Genomic DNA, 27,790 nt, shown 5'->3' with positions numbered 1-27,790 from the left:
ATTTAGGTTTAGAGAACAGGCAGGCCACACCATTTGCCAGATATCTTCTGTTTCAAGGCAACTCGGTGGGCCCGTGTGTTATCTTCCATAAGGAGGAAGGTGGGACCCACTACACCCCACTACACACCACACTGGTGCAAAATGACGTCCCGATACACCTGACCTGTTACAGTTCCTTTGTCAAAGACAAGCAGGGTGTACGTGCACCAATCATAATGCCATCCCACATCATCAAACCACGACCTCCATACAGGTCCCTTTCAAGGACATAAAGGGGTTGGTATCTGGTTCTTGGTTCACGCCAGATGAAAAACCTGCTAGAATCACTGTTCAGACTATGCCTGGACTCGTCCATGAACATAACCTGGGACCACTGTTTCAATGACCATGTACTGTGTTCTTGACACCAGGCTTTACGGGCTCTCCTGCGACCAGGGGTGAGTGGAATGCACCTTGCAGGTCTCCGGGAGAATAAACCAAGTCTGACAGTCGTCTGTACACTGTGTGTCGGGAGACAACTGTTCCAGTGGCCGCGGTAAGGTCCCGAGCAAGGCTACCTGCAGTACTCCGTGGCCGTCTGTGGGCGCTGATGATGAGATATCGGTCTTCTTGTGGTGTTGTATACTGTGGACGTCCCATACTGTAGCGCCTGGACACGCTTCCTGTCTGCTGGAATCGTTGCCATAATCTTGAGATCACACTTTGTGGCAGACGTAGGGCCCGTGCTACGACCTGCTATGTCTGACAGCCTCCAGTCGCCCTAGTATTCTACCCCTCATAACGTCATCAATGTGTGTTCTTTGAGCCATTTTCAACACACAATCACCATTAGCACGTCTGAAAACGTCTGCACACTTACTCGCTGGACCGTACTCTGACATGCCCCAACACACCTCTGCGTATGTGGACTGCTGCCAGCGCCACCGTGCGACGACCGCAGGTCAGATGCACCACACGGTCATACAACGATGCGATTTGAACCCGCAAACCGCTCACCAGAGCGCTGTTTCACCATGTATCAGCACTATCCTTTATTTATGAGCATGAGTATAGTTCTTTCTTCTACATGCTTACTGCGAAAAAGAATAATAGATCGATAACTGTCCAGAGATTAAAACAAAAAAAAGATGTTTTAGCAGCTAAGGTGAAACCATCCTATGCGGGATTACTGAGTCATAATAGCTGCGTCATCTTTCATGAAGCAGCTGATGTCCATTAGAATGATCATTTAATGATAACATTCTGAAAGTTATGTAGCCAATAGGTCTAAGCAAGTACGACAGTAGTGCCATTACTATAAAGTTCCTGTGTCTACTCCGACATCTTCCATTTCAGGCCGTCGTCAGCAGGGCAACGCGAGACCTGCTGGTCCCCGCTAGCACCATTATGAGCGTCATGGCGATTGTGTTGGAGTCTTGGTGGGGTGCGGCGACGGGCGTCGTTCTAGTGCTGGCCGCCGCAGTTTACCTATACTTCCTCTCCTGGTATTCCTACTGGACGAAAAAAGGCGTTCCACAGGCGGAAACAGTTTTCCCTTACGGAAGCCTAGGAAAAGACGCTTTGTTCGGAAAGATGAGGATTGAACTTAAGCTACACGAAATCTACAAGCGACATCGAGGTGCGTATGGACGTTCTGAACTGCTTCCTTTTCTGTAGCCCTTTCTATTTCAGTTACCGTCTCATGCGCTTTTGCTGTTGTTTCTGTTTCCGCGATGCTTTTCCGCTGAACAGCGCTCCTCCACAGCTTTCTCTTGTCATAGACAAGCCCTTCCTTGGGTTTTACGCACTCTACGCCCCAGCCTTCCTGGTGTTCGACCCGGACCTCATTCGCGACGTTCTGGTCAAGGACTTCGACGCATTCCAGGACAGGTGCATACCGTTCGATGACAGCGAGCCGCTCAACCAGCACCTGCTGTTCCTTAATGGCAGCAAGTGGAAGAGGCTCCGCTCCAAGCTGACGCCGGCGTTCACCTCGGGGAAATTAAAAATGATGTTCGAGGTGAGCAGAAACAAAATTTTTAAAACATGGTGACGTCTGACAGCAATTAGCGACTATAGAACGACAGTAAAATGTGGCGATACATTTTCTGCAATGATATCAACTTTTATCAGTTCTGTGTAAAGTGAGGTTAAATTTTGTTTCTTCGCGAGGTAAATTTCCTTAACTGTCCATGTTTGCTAAGATATGATGTATATAGAAGGGTAATCCCAAAAGTAAGTACACAGACCTGTTTATTTCTACAATGGTTTACATCGGTTTACAGCTTGAACATTTAGCTCTTTTTCGACATTATCACCATTTCTGTCGATGTATTTTTGTAGACGCTGTGGCAGTTTTTGTTTTCCCATGTCATACCAGCTCGCCGCCATGTTGTTCATAAAGTTATGAACTGGCGTCATTGCTGCTTGGTCTCAGGTGTAAAGCGTTATGCCCAGGTTTCGTCACCCGTGACAACTGGGCCCAGAAAGTTGTCCTGTTCGGCTGCTAGGCGGTGAAGAAATGCGCGGGAAGCATCAACACGTTGCCGCATGTGGTTCTCAATCAGCATGCGTGGCACCCATCTTACGCGCGCCTTCCGGTAGTTCAATGTTTCCGTTAAAATTCTGTGAGTGGTGCTTCGGGAAACCTCAGGAACCAACGTGCAGAGATCAACCAGGGTGACCCGCCGATCTTCACGCATGCTTTGCTCAACCTGCAAGACTGTCTTCTCAGAAATTGACGGTCTCCCGCTCCTTTGTTCGTCGTGAATTTCGGTCCGACCAGCTGCAAACTCCTTACACCACTTACGAAAATTGATGACATCCATGCGCGAATCACCATACACTTTCGTCAATTGGCGATGGGTTTCAATCGGCGCAGTGCCCTTTGCGTTCAAAAACCGAATAACTGAGCGCAATTCGCACTTGGCGGTAACATCCAACAGGAACTCCATTCTCAACGGCTGCCAAGCCGACTGAGCGCCTCAGCGTAGCGTGCGCATGTTTACACACAGCGCGTGAAGCACTCTTCATAATAGTGTGACCAACTGCCACGTAAACAGAGTTCTGTACTTGTAAAAAAATAGGAGACCTTACTTTTGGGATTACCCTCGTATTTTGTAGTAGTACAGATGAGGATTCAGGGCACAGAATTCAAGTCTCACGGTAGCTGAACTGCCGCCTGACAGTGAACTGTAGAATTACTCAGTTTCAAAATGTTTCATTCAGAAGAAATGATTTTGGTTGCTTCAAGTGTCGTCATTACAAACAAACGCAAAATACACTGTGCAACATAATTAAAGGGTCACGTTTTCGAAACCTCGTAATTATCTCCCATTACAACGCAGAAGTTTGAGATTTGGCTCAAAAGTGCCTACAACCTTCCTCTGCAAGGGTGTAAAAGCGTGGAGCCAGGCAATGTCACCTTCGGAGTCGGCGACGTTTCAGACATTAAGGTCTCGATACATGCGAAAAAATACCAGAGCTCGAAAGTTCTAGGCGCTTCAGTCCGGAACCGCGCTGCTGCTACGGTCGGAGGTTCGAATCCTGTGTCGGGCATGGATGTGTGTGATGTCCTTGGGTTAGATAGGTTTAAGTAGTTCTAGGTCTATGGGATTGATGACCTCAGATGTTAAGCCCCATAGTGCTCAGAGCCATTAGAAAGTTCATGTCAGGTGTAAGGGGTGTTAATCATGTCACATGGGTACCATATTTCGACATAATGGTTCAAATGGCTCTGAGCACTATGGGACTTAACTTCTGAGGGCGTCAGTCCCCTAGAACTAAGAATCACTTAAACCTAACTAACCTAAGGACATCACACACATCCATGCCTGAGACAGGATTCGAACCTGCGACCGTAGCGGTCGCGCGGTTCCAGACTGTAGCGCCTGGAACCACTCTGCCACTCCGGCCAGCTATATTTCGACATAATTCTGCCCAATGTCTCTGTGGACGTCTCATACAATGTGAAGGTGGTCACATCGACTCCGACCCACATTATCACCCTTTTGTGATGATGACCAGAACTGCGACGCCCTGAGTTGAAATCACGCAGTTTTCCTGCGGGTGGCCGAGGGAAACATTTCAGACCACCGTTCATAATCGACACGAAAAGGCCTCTGGGGGTGCCATGAAAGGCGTCAATAAAACCACCATAACCCATCAGGCGTTGATTCTCACGCAATTCGCTGTCGAAAACGACTGTTGGCAGTGCAACCTTTGACACTGCTGCCACCCCCGGACGATTCAACCCTTCTCCAAGGACATCATGGGCCTTCACTCCCACTGAATGTGATCGTATCTTTATAAATTTCATACAGTGTTTGTTGGTATATGACACGATGAAATAAAGAAATTGTATTTGAACTTAGGTTTGCTGAAGAATTCTTGACAACATTCTATGTTAAGAATATGGTCTATAATTCTACTAGTCCGTTCTTTTACCCTTCTTACATACAGAAGTCACCTGAGCTTGACAAATCATACGGCGGCTACAGACAGCTGAAGACAAGGCTCTGTGCCTCCCTCATGAAAGAAGGCGTTAAGGTTCAATGTAAAACGAATAACTTCAGCTCTCAGCAAACGCCAGCTTTCTAACTATCTCGATTATGTGCTGAGTGTTAGTTGTAGAGACGCTGTAATTAAATTATTAAGGGAACTGCTGTTGATGTGGTCTTCAGTCCAAAGACTGGTTTGATGCTGCTCTCCACGCTAATCTATCCCTCACAATCCTCTACTTTTCTGTTCTGCTATTGTAGTCTACGTGCATTTGAAACTGCTTACGGTATTCAAACCTTCATCCCCCTTTACAATTTTACCTCCCCTCCCCCCTTCCATTACCAAACTGACGATTTTGTAATGCCTCGTCAGCCGGTGTGGCCGTGCGGTTCTAGGCGCTTCAGTCTGGAACCGCGTGACCACTACGGTCGCAGGTTCGAATCCTGCCTCGGGCATGGATGTGTGTGATGTCCTTAGGTTAGTTAGGTTTAATTAGTTCTAAGTTCTAGGGGACTGATGACCACAGAAGTTATGTCCCATAGTGCCCAGAGCCATTTGAACCATTTTTTTTGTAATGCCTCGATATGTTTCCTATCAAACAGTAAATAATTTACCCGAGGATTCTTTTTTGAACTCGCCAGTTTTTATTTGTTTCGTCAGTATCATTGATAAATATTCCCCGTTACTTCAAATGCGTCTGCTTCGCTCAACGATAGAGAAGATAGAGAAAGACTCATAGGTTAAGATTTTTTCAGGCACCAGGTCACGCACAAACGTGTGGATGCTTGCATGTAAAACGGATTGTCTATGCTGGCAAGTTAGTCTACTTCGCGGTGCAGATACGACTGTGCAGAAAATATTAGGTGGTATATTATGTGATATATCTGCGGGAAGACTGTTAGGTGCAGAGAATGAACAACTATCACACTGAGGTGGTTGCATATAAATTTAGTAATTATGAAAATATATGTACCTATACCCGTAACACACTATATACACTGAAGCGCCTGGAACAGGCATGCGTATTCAAATACAGAGATACATAAACAGACAGAATACGGCGCTGCGGTCGGCAACGCCTATATAAGACAACAAGTGTCTGGCGCAGTTGTTAGATCGGTTACTGGGGCTACAATGGCAGGTTATCAAGATGTAAGTGAGCTTGAAGTCGGCGCACGAGCGATGGGATACAGCATCTCCGAGGTAGTGATGAAGTGGGGATTTTCCCGTACGACCATTTTACTAGTGTAACGCGAATATCAGGAATCCAGTAAAACATCAAATCTCCGACATCGTTGACGCCGGAAAAAGATCCCCCAAGGACGGGAGCAACGACGACTGAAGAGAACCGTTCAGCGTGACAGAAGAGCGATCCTTCTGCAGAATGTTGCGGACTTCAAAGCTGGACCATCAAAAAGTGTCATCGTGCGAACCATTCAACGAAACATCATCGATATGGGCTTTCGAAGCCGAAGGTCCACTCGTGTACCCTTGATGATGATTGCAAGACACAAAATGTTACGCCACGGGTGGGCCCATCAACACGACATTGGACTGTTGACGACTGGAAAAGTGTTGTCTGGTCGGAGGAGTCTCGTTTCAAATTGTATCAAGCGGATGGACGTGTACGGGTATGGAGACAGCCTCATGAATCCATGGAGACGGCGTGTCAGCAGGGGACTGTTCAAGCTGGTGGAGGCTCTGTAATGGTGCGGGGCGTGTGCAGTTGGAGTGATACGTGACCCCTGATACGTCTAGACACGATACACGTACGTAAGCATCCTGTCTGATCTCCTGCATCCATTCATGCCCATTGTGCATTCCGATGGACTTGGACTGTGGCAGAGCAGCAGTTTATGCTACGGTAGCTCATCAATTCTGGACAGCGCCCACTACCGCCATTCGCTCCTATTCATCCTGAAGATGAAGCCTGGGACTCATACTACAGACGTCTACGGTTCTACTTCTATGCGAGTAGCATAATCGATATTGCTGAATATAATTATTTTCTGCTGATTTTAACCTCCAAACATTGTGTCTACTACGAAAATTACGTTCTCACGATAAATGTGTTTAGGTTTGTCTGAAATCAATAATTTGCTCTCTAAGCGTTACGAGCAGAATATATAACAACTATACTCGCATTTTTTTCATTGACAAGAAGTTTCACCAATCATAAACGGCATAAGCAGCTGATCTCTCGCAGCTGAACCGTAAATGTCGGTTTTTATGTGAAAACCAAAAGTATTAACAGTTCTATGCTAAATCGTTAGTGTATGAGTAATAATTACCCAAGCACTCGATAAAGATATTTGTGTACAGAGGAACTGAAGTTAATAACACTATTAACAATACCAAGAATGTATGAGATATCAGATGCAACATAGCACTATTTTGAGGAAAGTGACATATCTTCTGTAAAATAGCTAACCTGTCGTGTGCAGCACAGCAAAATTTTGATGAAAGTGAGGTAATGTCATAAAATGAAATTCCCATTCACAGTACAGTAAGCGAGGTCAGATCGGGTATTAATTTTCATCACCCATCTCGGCATTCAAAGCTTGACATTTTTTTTAGGGATAAAGCCCAAACAAAAAACCAACAGCATTTGATCGACAATCGTTACGTAGTCCCTCTAACACCAAACCTCGCTGTAGAAACAGCAGGAAGTGATGTCTGGAATTCCAGATTGTTTTGTTAAGCATACGTACATTCAGTTACCGCACGGAAAATGCACTTTGTGTAGTGCCGCAAGCAATGACATGTGATGGAAGCTTCCAAAAGCCACATCACGTCGCACCAACAACGCCAAAGCAGTGTTAACACGTTATAGCCACAAGTGAATCTTTTCACTCAGCGACTGCAGAAGTTTTCTCTCACTGACGATCAAAAACCAGTAATGAAATATCTTGTTGATAGCAGTACACTAGTTTCTATTATGAATGAGGAAACTTATGCTCATATTGGTTCTTCTTGTCTCCAGCCGGCATCACAAGGTCACAAACCTAATGCGAGCAATGCATGCATCTGCGCGAAAAACGCACAATAACGGCGATATGTGAAAAGCGAGCCATCCACTTCCATTCTTAGTACGGCCATCACGTCAAGCACAAAACATTTTCGATGCTCGGTTTTTCATTTTACGGTTTTTAAAACAATAGATGACATTAACATGGTATCAGTAGTTGTACCATTCGGTGATCCGAATTCACTATGTACCGAATTTCCAGTACTGTTTTCAGTGGTCTTAAGGTGTGAAAATAATTATGCAGCTCGTATTCAGCTAATTTCCCCTGCAGCTCGTCGCTACTTTAGAGCCAGATCAGTGCCAATACCTTTGTGAGATGACCTTGCAGTGTCCACTAGAAATGGCTCCTCTGGCGGCTGGTAAGAGGCGGAAGCGTGCCGTTACAAAGGCCTGCCCGCTGACCTCCAGTAGGAGATAAGAACTTGGCTACCTGGTAGCTGGAAGATACTTCTAATCGTCTTGTGCTAAAGTCTGTACCCCACTTACGCAGTTCTTTCGTGACCTGCCTGTTAACTGGATTTTTTATTGGACAAATAAATTGCTGTACTAACGAGTATTTACGGACCTGTTTCACCCTCGACTATTGGGATTATTCTCTTGGTGTTTTTCTCAATTTACAACGATCCGGCATGGATTATAATTATGAACTGCCGAGTTATAATGGACCTAAACTTCCAGTTAATTAGGATTTTTTAAATGATTCTTGCACCTAATAAGCTACAGCCGAACAGCTATCGCGTGACTACTTTCACACGACAACGTTCGAAAGAAACGTTGACAAAAAAGGGTAGAAATAGGAAATAGTGAAATTTGTAATCAACTGAATCACGAATGACAAAACGTAATTTTTTCGGATGAATCCAGGTTCTGTTTACAGCATCATGATGGTCACATCCATGTTGGCGACATCGCGGTGAACGCACACTGGAAGCGTGTATTCGTCATCGCCATCACCGGACGTGATGGTATGGGTGCCATTGGTTACACGTCTCGGTCACCTCTTGTTCACATTGACGGCACTTTGAACGGTAGATGTTACGTTTCAAGTGTGTTACGACCCGTGTCTCTACCCTTCATTCGATCCCTGCGAAACTCTACATTTCAGCAGGATAATGCACGACCGCATGTTGCAGGTCCTGTACGGGCCTTTCTTGATACAGAAAATGTTCGACTGCTGCCCTGGCCAGCACATTCTCCAGATATCTCATCAATTGAAAACGTCTGCTCAATGGTGGCCGAGCAACTGGCTCGTCACAATACGCCAGTTATTACTCTTGATGAACTGTGGTATCGTGTTGAAGCTGCATGGGCAGCTGTACCTGTACACGCCATCCAAGCTCTGTTTGACTCAATGCCAAGCGTATCAAGGCCGTTATTACGGCCAAAGCCGGTTGTTCTGGGTACTAATTTCTCAGGAACTATGCACCCAAATTGCGTGAAAATGTAATCAGATGTCAGTTCTAGTATAATATATTTGTCCAATGAATACTCGTTTATCTTCTGCATTTCTTTTTGGTGTAGCAGTTTTAATGGCCAGTAGTGTGTAACAGTTTGCTCCACTAAACACTTCGGTACTGAGTTAAGAAACACCACTGGATAGCCTTGAACAATCTAAAGATGAATGGGGTCGGATTTGACTTTGATGTGTTGCTGCTATACGATATAAGGCATTATTAGTCGACAATGTATGGTCTCTCCTTTATCGTCGCTCAATATAACAAGTTTGGGCCCACAGTACTCTTCTGCAGTATTAATTCCTCCTGATGACAATGTACTGTTCCCATGTACAATCATAGAATATGCCTGGCTATATATTAAAATCTTGCAGTTTATTCCTTACGTTCCGGCGCACCGCGTTTGCACTTTACCACAAGTCGCTAGCATCTCTCTCCGGCGATTACTTCTGACCGACTCGGCGCATAACGCGCCCAGAGACAATACTCCTCACTTGAAACGTGTTCTTTGTCTCTGTTCAGTCGCAAACTTCCCTGACCAAGCCAGCGTTTCTGCTACATCTTAATTACAATACTCTTCTTTAATCAGATCATTTGACATTTAACTATATGACAACGTTAATGAAATAATAAAAGGTACCTTTGACAGAAATTACATCAAAGCTACATTATGGTTGCAGAATAAATTATGCGAAAAAAGTATTAGGCACTGTTTTGTTGTGTTTCATTTTTATTACAGTTAATCCATATTTTCTGCGTAATAGAGTGTGTTGCACCATAATGGATGTAACAGAGGTCGCTGCTACTATTCTGCCCCACTATGAGCTAAAGCTCTTTCTCTAATGTCGTCGTAGTTAACGGGACGTTAAGCGCTAAACTATCATCTTTTCTTCAACGCACCCCTTCTCTAACTGTTATACACCTCAGGGAAGACATATGCTCTTGTAATGAGCTGTTCTATTAATTATCAGTTCTACGACTCAACTGATGCTCAAGTTCCTTAAATGATTTTGATACAATTCGAGCCGATCGGTGTGGCCGTGCGGTTCTAGGCGCTTCAGTCTGGAACCTCGTGACCGCTACGGTCGCAGTTTCGAATCCTATTTCGGGCATGGATGTGTGTGATGTCTTTATGTTTGTTAGGTTTAAGTAGTTCTAAGTTCTAGGGGACTGATTACCACAGATGTTAAGTCGCATAGTGCTCAGAGCGATTTGAACCATTTGATACAATTCGAGAGCGACTGCGCCCTCGATTGTCTGCAGGTGTTGTAGGTGAAAAGGCGGATGGGCGCGATACAATAGTAGAATCCTACACAATTCGCTGTTGAGGGCCAGTGGCTCACTAACATGAGTTCGTGCCGTATAAACAACCTCCATACCAGAATACCTCTTCAAGACTTTGTCGGCCAACATGGTTGCCTCTGGCAGCGTGAGTTTTCCCGGAATCAAAGTATGCAAGATACACACTTACCACAGTGACACATTTAAAGCTCAGTGCTTAAAATGTCCTCGGAGATGCAGTGTCCCACACAACGGGTATTCGTGACCTGTCCATTGTTAACTATCTAACTTATTATGAGGTCTGCTGACATACCGATGGCCAATACATTTGTCGTCATCCTGGTTATGAGATCTGAAACTATTTCAATCGCATCTGTGGCAGGAGCACTCTTTCTCCTATACAAAAACTACATGTAACTGAGTTGCTCATATTCTTGCTTTGACCTGTTCCTATAGTTTGTTCCTCTCGAACCTGTCACCCGAAGCCAAATTTATTCCTGAACATTTTTGCACATGTCATTTACCATGAATATAAAAGGAGAGCCTGATATGATTGTACGTTGGATCTGTCATTCGACGGTAAATTTACTTCTGGAAGTCTTTCTTCAAAATGGCTCTGAGCACTATGGGACTTAACTTCTGAGGTCATCAGTCCCCTAGAACTTAGAACTACTTAATCCTAACTAATCTAAGGTCATCCTGCCCGAGGCAGGATGCGAACCTGCGTCCATAGCGGTCGCGCGGATCCAGATTGTAGCGCCTAGAACCGCTCGGTCACACCGGCCGGCAAAGTCTTGGTATGTAAGTCATTTACCACTTCATGAAATGTAGAGCTTTATATGGTTGTACATTTGCCGCTTGCAGACGATAGACAGATGCGGCCGCGAGATGGTGGAAGTCCTGGACGATGCGGCGAGGAGCGAGAAAGTTGTAGAGATTCGCGACGTTTCGGCCAGGTTCACGATAGACGTCATCGGGAGCGTCGCCTTCGGCGTCGAGTGCAACTGCCAGCGCGATCCGGACGCTGAGTTTCGGGTGTGGGGTCGCAAACTGTTCGAATTCTACACGTCGGACAGGGTGGAACAGCTGTTACTTGCTATCCATTCACCTACAGCGAAACTCTTCAGGTGAGTTAATAGTAGCGTCATTGCAAGATACTCTGGAAGCAGTTGGTACTAAAGAAGTCCATAAAATGTAAAAGAATGGTTCTCTTTAGACAAAAGTTGTTGTGTTGACATCTGCCATGATTTCATCCATTGGTGTTTACGCCATCTCGCTATAAACATACAGACCTATTATATTTTATCCACATCATTCCATTTTCTGTCGATATACAGGGTTATTCATAAGTAATCCGGGGTTTCAGAAGACGACAGAGCGAAAATTAGAGGATATATTGGAAACTGACACTTAGCAGTGGATAGAGTATCTCTCCAGTTTATAACGCACATTGCAGGTGCTCAATATGGGCACCGCTTGGGACACGGCAAGCGTCAATACGTGCATATTATTCACTGAAGACGTTGACACAAATTCCCTGGGAAGGCGCGACTGCAGGCTGCTTTCGGAAATCTTTTCATTGGGTTGCCTGTCTGCAGGTGAGAGCTCGAAATGAAAATACGGAGTAGATGATTTAACTACATACTCTGACATGCTTGCTCCATAGTGCAACATCGCCATGGCGAAAATTACCAATCTGAACTTGGAGGGATGCTCTATCCACGGGTATGTGTTTATTTGGTAATTGCTTTGTAGGAGTCGTCTTCTGAAATCGCGGAGGAACTTGTGGGTAACCCTGCATTACGGCAACAGAACTTTCAGTTCTGTATCGATACAGATCTATTTGAAGCTGATGACAACTGTTACTATACTTGAAAGAGCTCTTAAATGCCCGCGTCTCGTGGTCGTGCGGTAGCGTTCTCGCTTCCCGCTCCCGGGTTCCCTGGTTCGATTCCCGGCGGGGTCAGGGATTTTCTCTGCCTCGTGATGGCTGGGTGTTGTGTGTTGTCCTTAGGTTAGTTAGGTTTAAATAGTTCTAAGTTCTAGGAGACTGATGACCATAGATGTTAAGTCCCATAGTGCTCAGAACCATTTGAAGCCCTTAAATACTGATAACAGGCAGCAAGAAATCCTTGGAGCTCTCTATGAAACCTATCCGTCTATATTCAACAACATTTCATGTTCTCGCTTTAAACGTCCCAAGGAACTAGGCTACTCGATATTCAAGGTGTTCATAAAAAAAAGCTCACGGTGGTGTTCAAAAGTTCCAAAGTTCCCATTTTTCACATATTTATCAAAGAAAAGACAACATGCGCGGGAAAAATAGAACGCAAAATAATATTTGGTGATTATATAATATTACGGTTCTCCAACAGTATTTAAAAAATTTTAGAAGATAAGTCTCATGGAAGACGTAACAAATGTAATACTGCCACATATTTCCTCTGCGTTGAAATTTGTGATAAATGTTTGTGGATGTTTTGATGTTTTTCCGTGAGAGGGAATCAGTTTGACGTGTTCTTGAGGCTTATCCATACTATTTGTGCAAATTTATTCTCACCTAATCATGGAACTAATCAGTGTTATTGACACAGAGTAACAGCTTTGCTTCCTCTGGTATACGTGATTCTGATACAGCCTTCAAACTTATGGGTCTTACGTTTTACTGACAATTTACTGTCACACGGGAATTCCTTCTGAATACGAGCTCCGTGTCTTAAACCTTTATTTTCTGATGACGCGGTCCTGAAAAAGTTAAACCCTCTCTTCGTGTAAGCGTTCCTGGAGGCTACAAATGGTGATGGACGTATAAACTGCCCAAAAGCAGTTTTGTTCCATCTTCGTCGCTGTGGTTTGTTTTTGACAGAAACCTCTTTCTCAAGACTTTTGATTACACGAAACCGATAAGTACCTCTCTAATGGAGACAAAAGTGAGTGTGCATCCTCAGCGCATTCCTGTATAGCACCCTGTGTCTCCAACCGTGGACGAAAAACAGAAGCTTGAGTAAACCACGCAGTCCGTTGACAACCTTCCAAGGGCCGCTGTGACCTTAGGAAATCCGCCCGTTATCATTTTGCAGTAAGGTGGTTCGCCAGCGCGGACCACATCTACACTGTCGAACAATCAACGTGAAGTTCCATACACTGAAGATCTGCTATGAAGCAGCCCGCAGTTAACAAAACATGCTTGTGACCGCTATTATATCGTTCAATTTTGATACACAAAACTTAGGAATTTCATTCAATTGATTTCTCATGTATGAATTGATCCATTAATTTACAGAATGATCTTGATAAATATTTTGGTCAAATCAGTCTTTCCAATTTATTGTTGGTTAAATAACACTGAACAGCATCTCAGCCGACGTTTTTCTCCGTGGTATTTAAAAAAATATAAATTCACAATTACAACTCCCAGTTTTTAAAAAATCGCACTACTTGTGTCTTGAAACTAGGCACTGTATTTCACTACATGAATGACCTCTTCTACTTCTACGGAAAAAAGTTTCAATTGCAGTTTTGCAGTTTCTACGAGTAATAGAACAGAACAGCTTCTTACCAGGCAAACCAAACGGCAGCTGATCACGAATACAGATCACAGGTATTTGTTTAAGATTTAAATAATAATAATAATAATAATAATAATAATCAATGATTGTGCAGTTGGCCAAAATCGATTTCCTTGCGATCGCGGGCCTTAAACTACGCATTCATATAAAGGCCAGCTGCCCGGACCATCTGCAGTTTATCAGGATCGATTAGCAACATAGCACTGGTTAAAGAGAAACTGTTAACAAAGTACATTAGTCTCTTTAACATCACTAGCATAGGTCATTTACTTGGCAGTTTTAACCAGCTGTATCTCAGAAACTGTTGAGAACAGATCATGCATTTATGGTTAAGTCGGTTTCCCTTCAGGAGGACAACAATACTATCTCTTAATATCCGGGTGACGCATCATGTTTGCACAATGGGAATAATAATGTCCGTTTCACAGAATGTTCACCGAAGTGTTTTATGTGCTTTTACTGTTAGCACTGGGGGTCTATCTCGTTGAAAACATCCAAGGAAAGCGTTCACATTTCATCTACAACCACCCCCTTGCAGTACATTGAATTAAAAGTAAAAACATTGCTACTATCGCGTTAGTGTCTCCTATCCTTCACAACTTTATCAAAATGCCACTAACTTTTATCTCAACGTTACTAATTTCGTTGTTTGCTGTCTGCCTCCTATTTCAGAGCGATTGTAGGCAGAAAGGAAGTTCTGAAGTACTTCGAGGATATGGTGAGGGATACAGTGAACTACCGGGAGAGTAACAACGTGGAGCGCAATGATTTCATGCACATGCTGATACAGCTCAAGAACAGAGGCTTCATGGACGACGAGAAGTCTGGTGGTGCAAAGGCTCACGACGACAACGACAGTAACTGGAGTAAGTGAACGGCATACACCGCAACAATAATGATGAAATATGTATTTTATTGTTAACTTATAAATCCAATCTGAATTTCTTTCGATAAATACGTATTACAAAAAACTGGAATGGAACCATTCCACGGTCTCGTTGGGGCGGCGGCTGTTCGGTTTTCATGTGACTGCCCATCATGGCTCCAAATAGATTCATAGCCGACAACGCAAAACGTAGCATTCTACCGAGTCGCCGTAAGTTGCGAGAAACACAAACAAAATGGGTGATTACAGAATATCGGAACAGTTATGACACTAGTTTAAGAACGAATTTGAAAACGGATTCAGAACATCTTTGCTGGAGAGGCGTCGCAAGAAGGTAGGTGGCGTCCAGCGTTACGGATGTATCGTAGTATTGTCACTGTTCCACAACACATACTGACGACCTGCAGAAACTGAGCGTAGCTCTCTGAGGATGTTTGCAGGAGATGCATTCGTGTAAGTCAACCAGATATGAGATGCAGGAAGACATACTGCAAAGGAAGACAGCTGATCCTCAGCATACAGAAGAGTAATACACTATTGGCCATTAAAATTACTACACCAAGAAGAAATGCAGATGATAAACGGGTATTCATTGGACAAATATATTATACTAGAACTGACATGTGATTACATTTTCACGCAATTTGGGTGCGAAGATCCTGAGAAATCAGTACCCAGAACAAACACCTGTGGCCGTAATAACGGCCTTGATACACCCGGGCATTGAGTCAAACAGAGCTTGGATAGCGCGTACGGGTACAGCTACCCATGCAACTTCAACACGATACACAGTTCATCAAGAGTAGTGACTGGCGTATTGTGACGAACCAGTTGCTCGGCCACCATTGACCAGACGTTTTCAGCTGGTGAGAGATCTGGAGACTGTGCTGGCCAGGGCAGCAGTCGAACATTTTCTGTATCCAGAAAGGCCCGTACAGGACCTGCAACATGAGTTCGTGCATTATCCTGCTGAAATGTAGGGTTTCGCAGGGATCGAATGAAGGGTAGAGCCACGGGTCGTAACACATCTGACATGTAACGTCCACTGTTCAGAGTGCCGTCATTGCGAACAAGAGGTGACGGAGACGTGTAACCAATGGCATCCCATACCATCACACCCGGTGATGGCGATGACGAATACACGCTTCCAATGTGCGTTCACCGCGATGTCGCCAAACTCAGATGCGAACATCATGATGCTGTAAACAGGACCTGGATTAATCCGAAAAAATGACGTTTTCCCATTCGCGCACCCAGGTTCGTCGTTGACTACACCATCGCATGCCCTCCTGTCTGTGATGCAGCGTCAAGGGTAACCGCAGCCATGGTCTCCGAGCTGATAGTCCATACTGCTGCAAACGTCGTCGAACTGTTCGTGCAGATGGTTGTTGTCTTGCAAACGTCCCCATCTGTTGACTCAGAGATCGAGACTTGGCTGCTCGATCCGTTACAGCCATGCGGATAAGATGCCTGTCATCTAGACTGCTAGTGACACGAGGCCGTTGGGATCCAGCACGGCGTTCCGTATTACCCTCCTGAACACACCGAATCCATATTCTGTTAACAGTCATTGGATCTCGACCAACGCGAGCAGCAATGTCGCGATATGATAAACCGTAATCGCGATAGACTACAATCCGACCTTTATCAAAGTCGGAAACGTGATGGTACGCATTTCTCCTCCTTACTCGAGGCATCACAACAACGTTTCACCAGGCAACGCCGGTCAACTGCTGTTTGTGTATGAGAAATCGGTTGGAAACTTTCCTCCTGTCAGCACGTTGTAGGTGTCGCCACCGACACCAACCTTGTGTGAATGCTGTGAAAAGCTAATAATTTGCATATCACAGTATCTTCTTCCTGTCGGTTAAATTTCGCGTCTGTAGCACGTCATCTTCGTGGTGTAGCATTTTTAATGGCCAGTAGTGTATAATGCAAGAATGTCGGTGACACGGCACAATTTCTATGACTACAGTGGTGGTGGTGATTAGTGTTTAACGTCCCGTCGACAACGAGGTCATTAGAGACGGAGCGCAAGCTCGGGTTAGCGAAGGATGGGGAAGGAAATCGGCCGTGCCCTTTCAAAGGAACCATCCCGGCATTTGCCTGAAACGATTTAGGGAAATCACGGAAAACCTAAATCAGGATGGCTGGAGACGGGATTGAACCGTCGTCCTCCCGAATGCGAGTCCAGTGTGCTAATCTATGACTACAAGAAGGGTGATCAGTCACTGGAATGGATGACACATGTGCGATATCTACCGGAATTATCTCATGATCATAGACACATGAGCAACGGAAGCAGTAACGTTTGCAGTAGACTGTATTATCCTCGCCCGTGACGTTATGTCGCGGAAACTACGGGATATCGAAAGTGGCTGGATTCAAATGGTTCAAATTGCTCTGAGCACTATGGGACTTGACCTAAGATGTTATAAGTCCCCTAGAACTTAGAACTACTTAAACCTAACTAACCTAAGGACATCACACACATCCATGCCAGAGGCAGGATTCGAACCTGCGACCGTAGCAGTCCCGCGGTTCCGGACTGCCGCGCCTAGAACCTCACGGCAACCGCGGCCGGCAGCAGTGTCTGGGTCCCCTATTGCTATATGACGGCGCAATCGCCACTTGAAGTCTCGATATGCGACTACAAGGCTCTTACGTCTCACTCGATGGCGTGAGAGATGAGCTTTATAGAAGTCATACGACGTATGGGTCAAACAAAGCACCGTCATTTCCGTGCTTGTTATTCGGCATCTATGAGGTTAGTTGATCGGACGGAAGGAGTATTTATAAAAGGTGTTGAGATTCAGTTATTAGCATATTCCACGGCTCATATGTGAAGTCTTGCTACAATGTGGGACGAGTCCATTTCAACAATTACTTTGCACTTTCTCAGAGAAATTTATGGCAACATGCCGACATTTTGCTTGACTGTCTTAAGTTACTTTTTTCAGTACAGTGGTTTATCCTCAGCAGATCATGCTGTCGTTTATCGTTTAGTAAAGTGACAAGAGGATCAAATTAATTTCAAAATTATTTACACAAGATGTTCAAGAAATGGCTCTGAGCACTATGGGACTCAACTGCCGTGGTCATTAGTCCCCTAGAACTTAGAACTACTTAAACCTGACTAACCTAAGGACATCACACACATCCATGCGTGAGGCAGGATTCGAACCTGCGACCGTAGCAGTCGCACGGTTCCGGACTGCGCGCCTAGAACCGCGAGACCACCGCGGTCGGATACACGAGATGTGGCACTGACCCTAAACAATAAAACGTTTGAAGTCCTCGACATAAATACTAAAAAAATTCCGTTAAATTTCAGTTACGCAATAAAACATAGAAAATTTAAACACTGTCGAATCAACTAAATACCGAGAAACTACGATCGGACCAACTTAAATTGGAATCATCACGCAGAAAATATTGTGGAACACGCGAACCAAATTTTGTATTTTAGTGGAAGAAAACTTAGAAGATGCAACAAATTTACTAACAAGACTGCCTGCACTTTGCTTGTCCATCCTCCTCCTGGAGTACTGATGCGCAGTATGGGATTCCTAGCAGATAGGATTGACCGAGGACATCGAATAAGTTCAAAAAACGGCAGCTCGTTTTGTACTATTGTGAAGTAGATGAGAGAGTCTCACACGTATGGTAAGGGAGTTTGGTTAGCCTCCGCTAAACCAAAATAGTTTCCCGTAGCGGCAAAGTCTTTTCACGAAATTTCAATCATTCATCCGAATACCAAAATGTTTTGTTAACTTCCGCCTTCATAGGGAGCAATGATCCCTGTAATAAAATAAAAGAAATCAGACCTCTCACAAAAATGTTTAGTGGTGAGTGGAACGGTCGAGAAATGATCTAAAGGTGGTTTTATGAACTCTCTGCCAAACACTTAAATCTGAATTGCAGGGTAATCATGATACATATAGTAGTGCTCTCTTACACATTATGAAACTGTGCTGTCGAGTAAAAGGAATAGTCAGACAGATATTATTTCAGTTTCTAGTTTCAAAGATTGTAATACGTAGACGTACATCAGTGCCACCAGCGACACAGCTGTCGAATAAAGAACATGCGAATGTGTGTGTTTATCTCAACGCAAAACCATAAACAATCTGCATCTATTAAGATTTAACAGAACTTAGCATTCACTGACATAATGTCCCGCATACGCGACCCATGGCAACCAATCGAATTCTTATGACTAACGTTTAATCCACGTTCGAAAATGTGCTCCCTACATACATTATATATTACAAACTAGAAACTCATAGTCAAAACGAAACTTGATAAATACTAAAGATATTAGGTTGCTGCCTGCTTTTCACAAGAACATCGCTGAAGTGGACACAGAAATACCCATTTGACACTTCTGTCTGTTCGTCTCTCAAAGCGCAAAATATTCATCTTTCCTCTAAATTTGGCAGTAGCCTACCAGTTTCTTGTAACTGCAATATATTAAAGCTGTCTCTGATGCTTCCTAACTAGGGTGCTCATTGTTAAGGTGCTTTGCTACCGCCGATGAGCCATTGACTTTATTATGAAGTCCCACGTTCTTCCTCTCTGGTCCACATGCTTCATCTCACAACCTTGACTTTATTTCATGTTCTTCCACTGTTCTACGGAGATCCTCTTCATTCCTTATCTTATCAGTCGACCTAATTTCCAAGATTAGTCTGTAGCACCACATCTCAAATGCTTCGCTCTTTTGTGTTCCGGTTTTCCCACAGCTCATGTTTCAGAACCAAACAATGCTGTGCTCCAGACACACATTCTCACAGATTTGTTCCTCAAATTGAGGCCTTTGTTTGAAGCTAGTAGACTTCCCTTGGCCTTTCTTGTGGTTTTAGGGCGCACAACTACAGTGGTCATTAGCGCCCAGACTAAGTTATGAATGCACTGCGAGGCACAAGATTAAAACAGCAACTAAAAAGAACAACACTATAAAACGCACATTAACAGGCAAGGGATTAAAAGAAAACAGCATAATCAATTGTCCTTAGACAGGTTTCTCAAGTGGATAAAACGAAGAACGCGAGCAGCTGCTCCTGGGTCATCCGCTAAGATTTCATCCAGAGTACATGGCAGGCCAAGATCAATGCGCAGTGTATTAAAATTCGGACTGGACGTTAAAATGTGGCGTACCGTCAGCAATTGCCCACATGGGCAGAACGGCGCCGGCGCAGCCGTCAGCAGATGCCGATGGCTGAACCGGCAGTGGCCAATCCGTAACCGGGCCAAAACGACCTCCTCCCACAGAGAAGGGCGTGAAAAGGTCTCGGGGAGAGGTTTCAAGGCCTGAAGCTTGTTTTCAGTAAGTGTAGACCAATCGGCATGCCACAGCAATAACATGCGCTAACAAATGACCCTGCTAAAATCAGATGAAGGCACACAACAAGAAGCTGTCCGAGGCTGGAGGACCGCAGCCTTGGCCGCGCCATCTGCAGCTTCGTTCCCAGGGATACCAACATGGCCAGGAACCTACCGGAGAACCGTCATCCGCCAGCTGCTGATGAGAGCGTTGGATCTGGTGCACGAAAGGGTGAACCGGATACGGATCACTGAGACTCTGAATGGCGCTCAGGAAATGAGAGCAGATGACATAAGCAGTATGTCGGTGGCGGCGGATGTAAAGAACAGCCTGATAGAAGACAAATAGCTCAGCGATGAAGACCGAACAATGGGCATGGAGACAGTATTTGAAACTGTGTGCTCCGACAATAAAAGAACACCCGAATCCGGCATTGGTCTTAGAGCCATCTGTATAAATGAAGATCGTATTAATGAGCTTCGAACAAAGTTTGACTAACCGCGAGCGGTATACCGAAGCTGGGGTAACCTCCAGTGGAAGCGAGCTGAGGTCAAGGTGAACGCGAACCTGAGATCTTAAGTTATCCTAAGATCTTTTAACTTTTGATTGTAATACTGGACCTATCTTTTCCCTGCCGAGTCCTGTTTCTTCCTATCACGTCATCAGACAAGTTATCCTCCTTCAGTGTACCCTTTCCACCCATCCGCTCTCACCTCTGCATTTAACAGAGGAATCTCACTGCAATCTTAATCTTACCGCCCTTGCTTTTAATTTCACCAAAGACTGTTTTGACTTTCCTGTATGCTGAGCCTCAGTCCTTCCGACTATGATTTCTTTTTCGATTCCTTCACATTTTTTCGTGTAGACATTTCGCCTTAGTTTCCCTGCACTTCCTGTTTATTTTATTCGTAAGTGATTTGTATTTCCGTATTCCCAAATTTCCCTGTACATTTTTGTACTTCCTTCTTCCGTCGATCAACTGAAGCATTTCTTTCGTTACCCATGATTTCTTCGCAGTTACCTTTGTTGTACGTTTATTTTTCGTTCCAACTTTTATTATTGCTGTCTTCAGAGATATCCATTTCTCTTCAACTGAAACGCCTATTGAGCTATTCATCATCGCAGTATCTATAGCCTCAGAATACTTCAAGCGCATTCCTTCGTTCCTCTTCTCGTGTCCGTCGGCCGTCGCAATTTAATCTACTATTATTATGTTGATTGTTGCCGACTTACGTGGTGGGCCTTAATAAAAATGGTATTTTCATTTTGTTTTGATTTACGGTTAAATGCTTTTGTGAAGTTCTCCTTTTTAACAATATTAATCTTCAGTATAGATTATTTTTTTTACGTTAATGAACGTTAGACTCACTGAATCTTAAAACTGGAGCATATAAATTGAACAATGGAATAAACTTTTCATATTAATTTCCTCGGCCAGTCAGTTCACTTTAAAGCAAAAAATCATTAGCTATTGATTACAATTGCGGACCACACGCGCGCGAGAGTATTTCGTCTTACCTCCGTTAACCATTTTATTGTAGTGGGAGTCCTGGCACTGGATCTCGGCTGTGGTACTGAAAATAAGAATCTTAAAGCTACGTATTTCTGCAACTTCGTGCCGCTGTGGAGAAAAATGAATATTATGTTAATAGCGGGCGAGTTTTTCGCTTCCGCTAATTTTTTTTATAGGTTAATATCGCCACGTAATGGCGTCGTTGACTGCATCGGCCGCTGCGATTGTTGAACTGTAAATTACTCGAATGCAGGTTAATTCGAGGAAGGCGGACATGAAATCGGGATCACCTCTTACAAATTAAAAGTGCAAAATAATATTAAATCAATATATTATCTACTTAATTAGTACAAATATGCTTACATTTGCCAGCACACGCAAGATGTCCGCCTACACGCAATCAATACAAGAGAAGAAGTGAAGACGACTAAAAAATTAAGAAAAGAGCGTATCTTGTCTTCTCTTTAGATCATATTGTTATACTTCTTTGCACTCGAAACTTACACAGAGAAATTATTATTTTACGGCTACACGATAAAAATATATTATTCAATTTTAAAATGTCTCTTCTTTATAAATACTGTTTTTAAGTCTTTTCGTAATATAACACTGGGGACGCTATACTCTTCAGCATCCTGCTTCTTTGAGCATTGATTCTTCCGTACCTCACACTGAATACTCGCCTTTTCCTTTGCAGAGCTGTCGCAGAGCGAGTTGGCAGCTCAGGCAGTGCTGTTCTTCTCGGCGGGCTTCGAGACGTCGTCGACGACGATGAGCTACGCGCTGTACGAGCTGGCCCTCAACCCGGAGGTGCAGCGGCGGCTCCACCAGGAGGTGGACGAAACCCTGCAGAGGACGGGCGGCCGCTTCACGTACGACGCCGTCATGGGGATGCCCTACCTCGATAAGGTCATCTCAGGTGAGTGCTGCAGCCCTAGCAGTTGGTGACGCAGCACCCAGCACACTTCGCGCACCATTGCAGGACAATCCATTCCCACACATCTCCCCCAGACTGTGCTGTTATACACGTTGCAAAGATCGTCAGTTGCCTAGGAAAATCGCATTATAAACAGTAATAGCTCACCTGGTTAGCCGAGCGGTCTAACGCGCGGCTTTTCGGAGCGGAAAGGAGCGCCTGGTCCCCGGCACGAATACGCCCGAGGGACTTCTGCCAATGTCCGGTGAGCTGGTCAGTTTGTGGATGGTTTTTCGACGGTTTTCCATCTGCTTCGGTGAATGCGGGCTGGTTCCCCTTATTCCGCCTCAGCTACACTATGTCGGCGATTGTTGCGCAAACAAGTTCTCCACGTATGCGTACACCACCATTACTCTGCCACTCAAACATAGGGGCTACACTCATCTGGTGTGAGACGTTCCCTGGGGTGTCCACTGGGGGCCGAACCGCACAATAACCCTGGGTTCGGTGTGGGGCGGCGGAGGGGTGAAGTGGACTGCGGTGGTCGTCATGTGGTTGTGGACCACTGCGGCTGCGGCGGGGACGGAGCCTCTCCGTCGTTTCTGGGTCCCCGGTTAACATACAACAGTAATAATCACAGTTTTGTGCATCCCAGATTCCACAAGCCGCTTCATCGAACCGTAGGCACACCGTACTGATTCCTTGGAATCTGCAGAGAGGGTTGCAGTGAAATCTGTCTCTGGTGTTGTCTCCTGGTTCCCCAGTTGCATGGAAGACCCCTGTGTGTCGAAGGAGCATGACTGTTGTCTCCTTTATAAAAATCAACATGGATGTTGCAAGTAGAGACGAATTACGAAACTCATCTTGCACTCAACGGCCCTCGAGGGTGCCGTTGAGATCGGCGCCCATGCCGATTCCGTGTTGCCTGAGTTCAGGGAGACATTCGATACAATTCCGCATCGTCGTTTACTGAACAGAATACGAGCTTACCAAGTTTCAGAACAAGATTTGTGAGTGGATTCTGCAAGCCACCTGATGGTGTGTGGTGGAGAGTACTTCTGGTAGCACTATCTCTTACACTTTTCCCTGCTCCATTCACGAATGGCGTGTGGGAGAAATGATTGTCGGTGATCCTCCGTAATAAGGTTTAATTCCTCGGATTTTCTCGTTGTTGCTATTTCACGAGATGTCTGTGAAAGCAAGTAAAATGATGCCTGTCAGTCCCCAGAATGTACTCCCTGGGAATTACAGTAGTGAATGTCGCCATGGTGCAGTGCTTCTGCCACTGGAGTTTGTTGAGCCTCCTGGCGGGAGGGCCCAGAGGAGGATGAAGAAGCCGCTACAAGGTGCGAGAAAGCGGTTAAAAGGGTTCAAATGGCTCTAAGCACTATGGGACTTAAGCGAGAAAGCGTCATCATTAAGTAAGTGTATAAGGTTACAAGATGACTTAGACAGGATTCCTGGTGTGATGAATGACTGCTTGCGCTAAATGTGGAAAAATGTAAGCTAAAACAGATGAGTAGGAAAAACAATCTACATCTACATGGATACATTTAAGTGCCTGGCACAGGGTTCATTGAACGCGCGGAAAGAATGAACACCTATATCTTTCCGTGCGACCTCTGATTTCCCTTATTTTATCGTGGTGATTGTTCCTCCCTATGTAGGTCGGTGTCAACAAAATATTTTCGCATTCGGAGGAGAAATTTGGTGATTGGAATATCGTGAGAAGATTCCGTCGCAACGAAAAACACCTTTTTTTAATGATGTCCAGACCAAATCCTGTATCATTTCTGCGACAGTCTCTCCCATATTTTGCGATAATACAAAAAGGCTGCCTTTCTTTGATCTTTTTCGATGTACTCCGTCAGTCCTATCTGGTAAGGACTCCACACAACGCAGCAGTATTTTAAAAGAGGACGGACAAGCGAAGTGTAGGCAGTCTCCTTAGTAGGTCTGTTACGTTTTGTAAGTGGCCTGCCAATAAAACGCAGTCTTTGGTTAGCCTTCCCCACAACATTTTCTAAGTGTTCTTTCCAAGTTAAGTTGTTCGTAATTGTAATACCTAGGTATTTAGTTGAATTTAGGCTTTTAGTTTAGACTGATTTATCGTGTAACCGAAGTTTAACGAGTTCCTTTTAGCACTCATGTGGATGACCTCACACTTTTCGTTATTTAGGGTCAACTGACACTTTTCGCACAATTCAGATATTTTTTTCGAAATCGTTTTGCCGTTTGTTTTGATTTCCTGGTGACTTTATTAGTCGATAAACGACAGCGTCATCTGCAAATAATCGAAGACGGCTGCTCAGATTGTCTCCCAAATCGTTTATATAGATACGGAACAGCGAAGGGCCTAGAACACTACCTTGGGGAACGCCTGAAATCACTTCTGTTTTACTCGATGTAATGTTCGAATACAGCATTAGTGTTGTGCTCCTCTACACAGTCGTGTCGTTTAAATATATAGGCGTAACACTGCAAAGTGGCAGGAAGCCTAAGGTGGGTCGCAGGGAAGCAGAATTATTGACTTCGGCTTAGACAGAGAATACTGGGAAAGTGTAGCTCATCTATGAAGGAAACCGCATGGAGGGCACTTTTGCTAACCATTGTTGAGAACTGCTCGAGCGTCTTGGAGCCCCACAGGCTTAATTACAGGAAGAGATAGATGAAATCAGGAGTCCTGCTGCTATATTTAGTAGCGATAGATTCGATCAACACACGGATATTACGGAAAAGCTCCGTAAACGCAAATGGGAACCTCTAGAGGGAAGAAGTCGTTCTTTCCGCGAAATATTATTAAGAAAGTTTAGAGAACTGGCATTTGCAACCGGCATTTGCGACAGAATGCAGAACAGTCCCAAAGTCGACAACATATAGGGTGCCAATAATTAAAGTTTTAGTTTCAAAACGCTGTAGAAAGATAACCACTGCTCAGCAAGATATCAAATTTGAACAGCATATTATTGAAAAAGAGGGAAAAGTCATGGTTGTTGTTGTTGTGGTCTTCAGTCCTGAGACAGGCTTGATGCAGCTCTCCATGCTACTCTATCCTGTGCAAGCTTCTTCGTCTCCCAGTACTTACTGCAGCCTACATCCTTCTGAATCTAATTAGTGTATTCATCTCTTGGCCTCCCTCTACGATTTTTACCCTCCACGCTGCCTTCCAATACTAAATTGGTGATCCCTTGATGCCTCAGAACATGTCCTACCAACCGATCCATTCTTCTGGTCAAGTTGTGCCACAAACTTCTCTTCTCCTCAATCCTATTCAATACTTCCTCATTAGTTATGTGATCTACCCATCTAATCTTCAGCATTCTTCTGTAGCACCACATTTCGAAAGCTTCTATTCTCTTCTTGTCCAAACTATTTATCGTCCATGTTTCACTTCCATACATGGCTACACTCCATACACTTTCAGAAATGATTTCCTGACACTTAAATCTATACTCGATGTTAACAAATTTCTCTTCTTCAGAAAGGCTTTCCTTGGCATTTCCAGTCTTCATTTTATATCCTCTCTATTTCGACCATCATCAGTTATTTTGCTCCCCAAATAGCAAAACTCCTTTACTACTTTAAGTGTCTCATTTCCTAATCTAATTCCCTCTGCATCACACGACTTAATTCGACTACATTCCATTATCCACGTTTTGCTTTTGTTGATGTTCATCTTATATCCTCCTTTAAAGACACTGTCCATTCCATTCAACTGCTCTTCCAAGTCCTTTGCTGTCTCTGACAGAATTACAATGTCATCGGCGAACCTCAAAGTTTTTATTTCTTCTCCATGGATTTTAATACCTACTCCGAATTTTTCTTTTGTTTCCTTTACTGCTTGCTCAATATACAGATTGAATAACATCGGGGAGAGGCTGCAACCCTGTCTTACTCCCTTCCCAACCACTGCTTCCCTTTCATGTCCCTCGACTCTTTATAACTGCCATCTGGCTTCTGTACAAATTGCAAACAGCCCTTCGCTCCCTGAATTTTACTCCCTCAACCTTTAGAATTTGAAGTCTACAAATGCTAGAAACGTAGGTTTGCTCTTCCTTAATATTTCTTCTAAGATAAGTCGTAAGGTCAGTATTGCCTCACGTGTTCCAGTATTTCTACGGAATCCAAAATGATCTTCCCCGAGGTCAGCTTCTACTAGTTTTTCCCTTTGGCTGTAAGGAATTCGTGTTAGTATTTTGCAGCTGTGGCTTATTAAACTGATTGTTCGGTAATTTTCACATATGTCAACACCTGCTTTCTTTGGGATTGGAATTATTATATTCTTCTTGAAGTCTGAGGGTATTTCGCCTGTTTCATACATCTTGCTCACCAGATGGTAGAGTTTGTCAGGACTGGCTCTCCCAAGGCCGTCAGTAGTTCCAATGGAATGTTGTCTACTCCGGGGTCCTTGTTTCGACTCAGGTCTTTCAGTGCTCTGTCAAACTCTTCACGCAATATCGTATCTCCCATTTCATCATCATCTACATCCTCTTCCATTTCCATAATGTTGTACTCAAGTACATCACCCGTGTATAGACCCTCTATATACTCCTTCCACCTTTCTGCTTTCCCTTCTTTGTGTCATGGTGAAAAACCAAAGTTTTTTACCTATAGGTGGCGCTGTAAGCGTGTTAGTTTATATGAAGTCGTCTACAATAGATGACTCGTCATACGACGGCTATCGTTTGAGTTGCGCATGCATCATCAGTACTATTTAATGTGCATGACTGCACAAGTCACTGTTACTTAGGTAAGCCCGTCCAGCACGGCAGGGCCGCACCTCATCAGATGGGAAAGATAGGATTTTAATCGTCCTTAGGCCAAAAGCCGCACAAAGAGCAAAATAACATCGGTTTCTAAAATTCGCTAGGCATATTCAATATGTTGTCCACCGTTTTCTGCCACAAGCTGAAATCTAGAAAAAGAATGTTCAGCAACAGATCGGAATATCTCGGGGATCAAGTTTCAGAATACGTTGCGCAATGCGTGTCTTCAGCTACTTTTGTAATTGGATCACTGAACACAAAACCTTTCTGATACCCCATATTAAGACATAAACGGCCAGGCTGTAGGGAAATGACGGCTGATAATTCTAGAATTTCCCAATGCCCCTGCAGCAGCCGTTTCCCTGGCTGTGCAATGTGTGAAGGAGCGCCATCTTGCATAAAGATGATCCTACCCACGCATCCAGGTTGTTGCAGGGTTGAAATGACGTTGGTGCCCAAAAGACTTTCATAATATTTCCCAGTGACGGTACAGCCAACAGGACGGGCACGACTCACCTGCTCGGAAGAATACGGCCCTAAGATAAACGGTGACGTCAAAGAGCAGCACACAG

The 27,790-nt window shown here is 44.3% G+C and overlaps 1 protein-coding gene across 1 annotated transcript in view; it reads left to right on the top strand.

The window, feature by feature from the left end:
• LOC126273085 (probable cytochrome P450 6a13) overlaps positions 1-27,790 on the top strand; it is a 64,087-nt gene that overhangs the window by 21,624 nt on the left and 14,673 nt on the right. The window contains exons 2-6 of the mRNA XM_049976499.1: positions 1,336-1,618; positions 1,761-1,999; positions 11,107-11,369; positions 14,484-14,677; positions 22,234-22,455. Coding sequence (XP_049832456.1) covers positions 1,387-1,618; positions 1,761-1,999; positions 11,107-11,369; positions 14,484-14,677; positions 22,234-22,455 — 1,150 coding nt within the window. The 5' untranslated portion in view covers positions 1,336-1,386. The remainder of the gene's footprint in view (positions 1-1,335; positions 1,619-1,760; positions 2,000-11,106; positions 11,370-14,483; positions 14,678-22,233; positions 22,456-27,790) is intronic.

The sequence above is a fragment of the Schistocerca gregaria genome, chromosome 5 (genome assembly GCF_023897955.1).
Source record: "Schistocerca gregaria isolate iqSchGreg1 chromosome 5, iqSchGreg1.2, whole genome shotgun sequence".
Taxonomy (NCBI): Eukaryota; Metazoa; Arthropoda; class Insecta; order Orthoptera; family Acrididae; genus Schistocerca; species Schistocerca gregaria.
Note: the sequence above shows the minus strand (reverse complement) of the source record. Positions and strands in the feature narration are given on the sequence as shown.